Genomic DNA, 8,900 nt, shown 5'->3' on the forward strand with positions numbered 1-8,900 from the left:
CAGCTTTCAGACGAAGAACAAATAATGACAGCAATTGATGTGTTCAAGTTTTGTGAAAAAAATATTGAAAACATTCATTTTCACTTTATTGACAAAAAAGAAGCTGATTTGCTATGGTTAAAACTAGAAAAACGTTTTTCAGCAACCCGAATCATTCCTGGAACAAGAAGTTTTCATGACTTCAAACCACTTCCAACAAACAACCTTGAAATTAGAAAAACTACAGATAGTGTAAAACCCTCCTTAGTCTTTTCTTTCCATTATTCTTCTGATTGGGTTCGTGTTGAACCATCCATAAATAGCTATGTGGCTGCAAATTATGATGGTAACTGGTACTTTGGACTGGTAAAAACAATATTCAATGATATTAACAGAATCTTCCGTCGGTTCTTGGTATAACAACATTATAATAATAAATGAAAAGCACCAGTTTGCTTTTGTTCTACAATATTATTTTTATTGCTAACCGGTTTTCGGCTTACAAGGCCATCTTCAGGCATTTACTGAGTATTATCACCAAAGAAGTTAAATGTTAGCAGACAACATTGGAAGAGAAGCAACACATCTAGAGTGAAGTAGAAACATACAGTGAGTAACATCTTTGCAATGAAATAGTAAAAACTTAGTAAATAACAATGGAGTTGACAGGAAAACCTTTAGCACAAAATAAGAATAGCATGCCTACATAACAATTTCTATTGATAAACAAAACTATTGAAATAAGATAAAATTAGTACTAGGCAAGGCTGCATCAAGAGGTATGAAACATGGAGAGTGATACACAACCAATTAAAAAAGAAGAGACAGTTGTCAATGTAAATACAGAATACACGAGGAACTTAAGCTATATCAATACGATAAACAGAAATTGTTCAAAGAGGATGTTAAATATGCAATCATTTCATGCAAAAGCATATTCTCTGAATTTGAAGTAAAACTGTTAACTAATATGAACCCAGTGCCTCCTAGAATGTACGGCCTTCCTAAACTGCATAAACAAGATATTCCTATTCGTCCAGTTGTATCACCATTCACTGCTCCATCTTACAAACTAGCCAGTAAACTTGATGTCCTAATTAAGAGCAAAACTAAATTTAAACCAAAGCATGGTATTTCAAACTCTGTGGACCTAGTGAACAAGTTAAAAGGTATATCTGTCTCACACAGTGATAAATTAGTATCCTTTGATGTCAGCAGTTTGTTTTCTAACATACCAGTAGTAGAATGTATTGACATTCTGACAGAGCTGATGCACAAGTCTAATGTCAATCCTGTGGAATTAAATGACTTGAGACTGGCCACACAGACCCGCCTTGCACAGAACTATTTCCAGTTCCAAGGCACTCTTCATAAACAATTTGATGGCTTAGCTATGGGTTCCCCTCTTAGTCCACTGTTGGCTGAAATATTTATGGACCATTTTGAACAAAATTTTCTAAAAGCAGAATCTTTGAGTGCAAACATCAAATACTGGTTTAGATATGTAGATGATGTCCTGTGTATGTGGACTGGTACTACAAGATAACTCAACACATTCTTGAAAAACCTAAACGGTCAACATAAAAATATCCAGTTCACTATGGAAATTGGCAACAAATCCATAAACTTCTTAGATCTCACCATTGACATCAGTACACACACACACACACACACACACACATAGTTTCAAAATCTACAGAAAAACAACAACTACAGACACAGTAATACCTTCTTGCTCACAACACCCCATAGCTCACAAACATGCAGCTTTCCACTCAATGGTACACCATCTCATATCCATCCCCATGTCCAGAGATGATTTTAAAGCAGAGTTAGATACAATAAAATTTATTGCCTCAGCCAATGGCTACAATCCAGTTCTTACTGACCACATCTTGCATAGGAAACAAAAACGGAAAATTATACCCCTCCTCTATGCCCCACCTGCTTCCCCATCCACTGTCTGCAAGAAATGGTGTACTCTCCCATTTCTAGGTCAGGTATCACAGACTATAGCCAAAGCACTGAAATCCTGCAAGTATAGGGTTTCCTACTATGTCAGGAACACTACAGCCCAGTGTGTTTTTAATAGCAAAGATAAGATCCAATTATTAGCCAACAGTGGGGTATACAAAATCACCTGTTCTGATTGTGACAAATTTTACATTGGTCAGTCAGGCAGAGACATATCAACTAGGCTGGCTGAACATGAACGCAGCTGGAGGTTGCAGAATTCAGACTCTGCATTTGCTGAGTGAGGGTCACAACTACCAGCCAGTGTCCCATGTACTTCAGTTAGCAAACAAAGGCCATAAACTCAACCTGCTGGAAGCCCTGGAAATTAACAAACATCTTGCTCACAGTCCAGATCTCATCCTAAATGACCAGACACAGCTCAACACTTCCCCTCTCCCAAACTTCATATAATCATCTTTGTTGTTCATTACATCCCACACTCTCTCTTCCTACATATTCCCATTTTCCTGTAGTCATTAAGTTGTTTTATTTGTTGCAGTTGTCTTTGTATTCCACATATGCTGTAGTTTCAATAGTTAAGGGTTTGCTTTTAACTTGTACTTGTATTACTGTCCATGTTTAACTCCCCTTGTAGTTGTCTCATCAAATACTGTTCATATTTTACTTTGCTCATTTATTTAATGTAAACTGGTATACAGCCAATGCTTTGATTATAATGTTAATGTTAAAATGCAGTACCACCACACTCTCAAACTGTAGGTTCCCTCAAACACCTCAATTTTCCTGCATTTATTAATTTCTGTTTATCGTATTGATATAGCTTAAGTTCCTCGTGTATTCTGTATTTACATTGACAACTGTCTCTTCTTTTTTAATTGGTTGTGTATCACTCTCCATGTTTCATACCTCTTGATGCAGCCTTGCCTAGTACTAATTTTATCTTATTTCAATAGTTTTGTTTATCAATAGAAATTGTTATGTAGGCATGCTATCCTTATTTTGTGCTAAAGGTTTTCCTGTCAGCTCCATTGTTATTTACGTACTGTTCAGTTTTTACTATTTCATTGCAAAGATGTTACTCACTGTATGTTTCTACTTCACTCTAGATGTGTTACTTCTCTTCCAATGTTGTCTGCTAACATTTAACTTCTTTGGTGATAATACTCAGTAAATGCCTGAAGATGGCTTTGTAAGCCGAAAACTGGTTAGCAATAAAAATAATGTTGTAGAACAAAAGCAAACTGGTGCTTTTCATTTATTATTAATATTCAATGATGAGGAAGATGCAGAAATTCTATTTCTACACCCTTGAGGACCAGCTGCATCATTTTATTGGCCTGAAAGAGAAGATTCTTGCATAGTGCCTTTGGAGCACAGTCTGTGTAGTAGACACACCTCAATCAAGCGGCACTGAAAGAATGTATTACTTCAAAAAAGACTGTATCAAAAGAACTGAAAGCTCTTGGATGAAGTGGAAAAACAGTTTGAATCAGCATTAATGTTTATTAAAAAGACAAAATTGCTCAAAAAATTCAATGTTTCAAGCAATCAGTTGGGTTATACATAAGTGTCGTAAGTACACTATCTTTGTACATAATCCTAATGTAATCTACTATAATTAATAAACATGTTAAAAAGCCATCGTTATTTTTGTTTTATCAAGTAGCCTATATGTTTATGAGTAAATTAAAACAAATTTGAGCATTATATTAGGTCTGAGACTCTTAGATATCGCAATTCTTATAAAACAAAACATCCGTTAAAAAAAACTATATATATTTTCATAGAAAATATTCATAGAAAGTATTAATGTATTTTAATAGTATCATTTTTATCTTCAAATATGTATAATAAATAAACTTGCTGCAAAAATTCATGATGTTATCTAAAAGAGTTTTTAAGATAAGCAATTTTAAAGTTTTGAATACAAATTAAATTAACCATTTCCGAAGGTTCGGAAAACGCAAAACATAAAAACTTTAAAAATTTATAAAAAACTATAAGAGATACAGCAAAAAAAATTGTAGGTGTTGTCAGAATGGTATTAGAACCATTTGAGCCAAATTTCATGAAAATCTAAGGAGGTGGGTGTAAAATTTATTTTTTATTGGGTGATTTGATATGGAATGACCCATTTGTTAAAACGACTGATAACAAGACGGCAAACCTAAGTTGGAACGTAAACTGTTCAAAAATGGGCATTCCGTCAGGAAATAGCAGACAGTTAAAACTTGGGCGTAATGGGTACAAAGTGGTGGGGGAGCGGCACTTATCAAGTGACAATGGCTAAAAAGGCAGTGTTCAATTCAATATGCAACCTAGTTAGAATGACCTCCTCCCGCATCAAAGGCAAAGAGCAGGTCATCCAAGCCACTGGGAGAAGCTCAATTAGCTGAAGCTTACTCCCATGAAGGGAGGACCAATGGCGATGCCAAAGGGACACCACCTCCTGACAAACTCAACACAGATCATCTGAGGGAATACAGTAACTAGTGGGATGGGGTACGATGACTGGAGCCTTGACAGCAGCCTTGTTTCCTGGCAGACCAACATGACCAGGGACCCACGGAAACATCACAGTGGCTCCACCAAGAGTGGGCAAGTGACAGTTTTCCTGGACCCGCTGCACTAAGGGATAGGTGGTACAGTGCACATAGACTCCGAAAGGCGCAGAGTGAGTCTGAGCAGATGTCATAACTGAAAAGTCTGTGTTGCTGGATGTACTAAGTGGCCTTATACGGGGTAAAGAGCTTGGCTGTAAATATCAAGCGATGTTCCAGAAGCCGATATCAAAAGACGTGGGCACCAATGATGAAGGCAAACCTGTCACCATGGTCAGTCCAAGTGCCATCAGTGTACACAAAGGAACTTTTGCAAAATTCCATGCGAAGATCGTGAAACTGAAGGCACTAGAGCGAGGCTGGAGAAGTGTCCTTCGGAAGCAAATCAAGTTCAAGGTTAACATGGGCTGCTTCACGGAGTCAAGGTGGTGAAGGGTTCACATCCACTGGGAAAGTTGCAGGTAGTGTGAAGTTAAGCTGCCAGAGCAAGTGCCAAAAGTGGACTCCAGGAGGTAACAGAGACTCACTGGCGATCAAAGGAATCACCAAAGAAGGAGGCATAGGATGAGTGGCCATGCATGGCAGACAATCTGCATGCATACCTGCTGAGGAGAAAGTCACGGCAGGAGGACAGTGATAGTTCACCAGTAAACTTTACTGTTTACAATATAATTGCTGCGATACAGAAGTAATGTTTTTGTATCACTTTTGTACTTTGTTTCAACACCTGTCCGTCTATTTGAGACTTTTCTCACCATTATACAAACGCATAAGCTAAATCTTTTTGTTATGTTAGAAATAAGTGAGTGGATCAGTGCAGGTTCATTATAAACATGGCGATACATTTCTCACAAGAAAACAATACAGGTGACTGCTTAGTACCTGATATGCGAGTGGACCATAGTGTGTCATATGCTACTAAAACTATCTCCTGTTAAATTCTGACAGAGTTCCAGATTGGAGTAAATGAAAATTTGATGTAATCTTAAAATTTCTTTCGCTTAGTGTGTTCACTGAAATTTTACTTTTGTAAACTGTCTATATATCATCTAAATAATCTGTTGTCACAAATAAAATTAAAATGAAAGCATAGTGTAGCTCTTTCTGAACACACTGATGCAAGTTCCACATTTATAAAGTGAGTATTCTGCAAGTTCGAATGAGTTGAATGGAATGTGTGTGTTCTGTGTGGGACGTAGCAACCCTCCTCCACACTTCCACATGCTTCTGCCAAACTGTTAATCCTATAGTAATTTGTAACACATATAGTGTCTTGCACAAGATAAGTGTGAAATTTTCTCCAGATAACGCTTAGTCATACTAGGATTTTACACTAAACACATTTGAAAAATCAACAATGGACACAGAATTACAGCAAATGTTACATTTTGCCTGAAAATTATCCTACACGTTATCCTGTCAAGATCAATTAAAAATTTTATATAACTCAAAGCAGAAGATGCTGCATCTATAAATTTATGGTTTAAGGACTATTATTTTCTAAAAAATTTTAAGATATAATCACCACCACCCCAAGTTATCTATTATCATCAGTTCTGTTTTAACATTTCCCTCTCACATGTGCAGTACACTTGGTTTTTTTTTTCTTAAGCAGTTTGTATCATACCTGATCTGTGCATTTAATACAAAATACTCATTCCCCAGAAACCATAATGTCCACTGGCAGTCATTTAAACATGACAAGAAGTTTGCCACACTTAAAATCATCTCGCTTGCAGTCCATGAGGTTCTAAGTATTAGGAAAACGTAGAAGGCATAAGGCACACTGGATAAAGTGCGGTATTGGATCCCCCTCCCCAAACTTGTTGTGGTGACAAGACTGATCAGCAGTAAAGCTCGAGGACTAGGTTAGGTTGAATAGTGACAAATTGCTTAGAGGTGGCAAAGCCAATGAATATGAATGCAAAATAGAGGTTGTGGTAACAAACTGACTAGTAGTGAAGCCTAATTTTTACATCCATGACATATTGAGAACTGCAACAGAGATAAAACACGTAGCTTTTACTGGCCCATGTGGCTTCCACAGCACTAGTAACTTCAGTTTCAAAACAATGAAGTAGTCACAGAGATAAGATGAACTTGCTACGAGTACAACAAAAAAAACTGATGCATCAAAGTGGCATTCAGCAAACAGTGTGAAGTGCAAAGTAATTTAAGTACACTGCCCACAATCTGTGCTTACCTCAAATTACATCAATTTTCCAAATGGTTGGCAATTACGCGACAGAAATTTTAATATACTCGAAAAGTTAACACAAAAGCTGCAGATTATGGCTGCAGTAAGTTGTTATGGAGTTAACACTGTGGCAGAAAAACCATCTGATTGAGCACTGGGACAGTTGCACACACATTTTGAAAATGTTCATACAATAACTACATATTTGGGGAGGAAATGAGGGAATACTGGAAGAATAGGAAAACAACAACAAAGGAAGAAGAGGAACTGAAGTTGTTAAGAATGTGATCCTAGTTGGTCAATACAATTGTAAAAAAAAAGTCACCTACATATCTAAGTTATGAAAATAAAAGACAAGGCTTACTTCCACTGAATGCTGTTCTTGCTTTTCTTCTCAATGAGACCAATGCCCTCAAGAACATTTGTGATGTCATATATCCTCCTCTTCTGCCTCACAGCCAATATATCTGCTGCCTAGAATAAACATATGACAAAAATCACAATCCAACAATCTTTTGACTAAATAGGTAGATCATTAAGTCAATAAATAGTGCAACTATGATGTAACAAGATGCTGCTTACGCAAATCTTTTCTCTGAAGTACAATATGTGTAGTCACAGAAACTAGTAAATAGAAGTCTAATTCCTTTGAAGAGTGGCTAGGCAATCAAGTGTCAAACAAATCGAAAGTCCTTGAATCTACAGATGGCCCTAGGATTTTTTTCTGTAATTTACTGTTTCTTCCACCTCAACTCATGTATATGGAAAACACCAACCTGTACTTAAGGTTCAAAACCGATGATAAATTCATGTTGATGACTGATTTTCCTTTTGTTACTCTACAAATTTCAAAATTTGTCAAAATTAGTAAGTGAAATTAGTAGTCTTCTAAACAGATAGCAACTGGTACATATTTATATTATTTGGTTAACCAAACAAATGAACATTTGGACTAACGTTTACAATGACTTAAGTCATGTTTCAAAAGCTTACACAATGTGTGTCTAAATTACACACACATTTACAGCATGGAGAAATTAGAATATTATTGGTAATTTGTGAACTTCATGCCCCTAAACAGGTCTTTGGTATTACAACACACAATCACATCCAAGTAGCAAGCAGGCTACCACACAAAGCAAACTGCAAAATTTCCCGGTTGTGATAGGTGGTGTGTATCACAAAACTATTGATCACAAACACAAAAACTCGAAAGACAGGAGACAATAATACTATACCGTCAACATAGTTTCAAGACTAGAAAATGATTACGGTAAACAGACTAGTTATGTTACTACTGAATCACCACAAGAAAAACACCTCGTGCACATAGAATTCCGTCAGTTGCTTGCTACTCCTCAATGCAAATCTCAAACATTAGAGGACAAGTTCCCGTTTCCCTTCTGCCAAAAAACTTATACACACTGAAGTAACATACATACTAGTTTCCCAATAGTGATCACTCAAACAAAACCTTATTCACAACGAAACGTAAACAGAAAGAGATCTACCCATGTCTTGATCATTAAGAAAGGACAGTATTATACATATTCATGACTCGTATATGTGCTTGCCCATGCTCCTGGCGAACATTAATTAGGACGGTATTTATCTCTAGGAATTTAAATTTATTAATATGAAGAAAAAAGATCTCCAGCCCGTTTTTCGTTCACTGTCAGTTTCACAGTGGGCCACTGTTTACAGGGATAACCTACACACCTCAAACAATTAGGAAGAGCATATGTATATTACAGTCATCACATACTTACAACTTTCAAATCAAGGACACCATCCCTCGCCTGTTGCAACAGTGAGACGAATCTTGTGGTTAGTAAACCCAGTGATTTTTCAAACCTACTTTGTTGTATGTCTGCCATCCCTCACAACCGTTGTCAAAATTCAAACAAACGAATATATTTGAACTTCGTACGGATACAAACACAAAACCAAAGAAACTAGCATACGTACTGATATTTATTATCTTTGGATGCATTTCAAATGGAAGTCGACTTTCCTAACTATCCGTGTGGATACGTCATACCAACGATATAAAACAGTCTATCTCTTTGCAAAACGCAGCGGATAACGAATTTGTCAGATAATATTGCAGTGACAATCTGGGTCCATAATTAACAAAAAGAGTCAGTTTGATCTAATTCTGATTGCGAAAATCTATCACGTTTGTG

At 36.6% G+C, this 8,900-nt stretch overlaps 1 protein-coding gene across 1 annotated transcript in view; it reads right to left on the bottom strand.

Annotated features, from left to right (window-relative positions):
• LOC126485364 (transcription factor E2F5-like) overlaps nucleotides 1-8,664 on the bottom strand; it is a 69,523-nt gene extending 60,859 nt beyond the window's left edge. Inside the window, exons 1-2 of the mRNA XM_050108867.1 lie at nucleotides 8,484-8,664; nucleotides 7,079-7,188 (exon numbers count right to left, since the gene is read on the bottom strand). Of these exons, the coding sequence (XP_049964824.1) occupies nucleotides 7,079-7,188; nucleotides 8,484-8,591 (218 nt within the window). The 5' untranslated portion in view covers nucleotides 8,592-8,664. The remainder of the gene's footprint in view (nucleotides 1-7,078; nucleotides 7,189-8,483) is intronic.
• Nucleotides 8,665-8,900: the final 236 nt, after the last annotated feature.

This window comes from Schistocerca serialis, chromosome 1 (assembly GCF_023864345.2).
Source record: "Schistocerca serialis cubense isolate TAMUIC-IGC-003099 chromosome 1, iqSchSeri2.2, whole genome shotgun sequence".
In the NCBI taxonomy this organism is placed as follows: Eukaryota; Metazoa; Arthropoda; class Insecta; order Orthoptera; family Acrididae; genus Schistocerca; species Schistocerca serialis.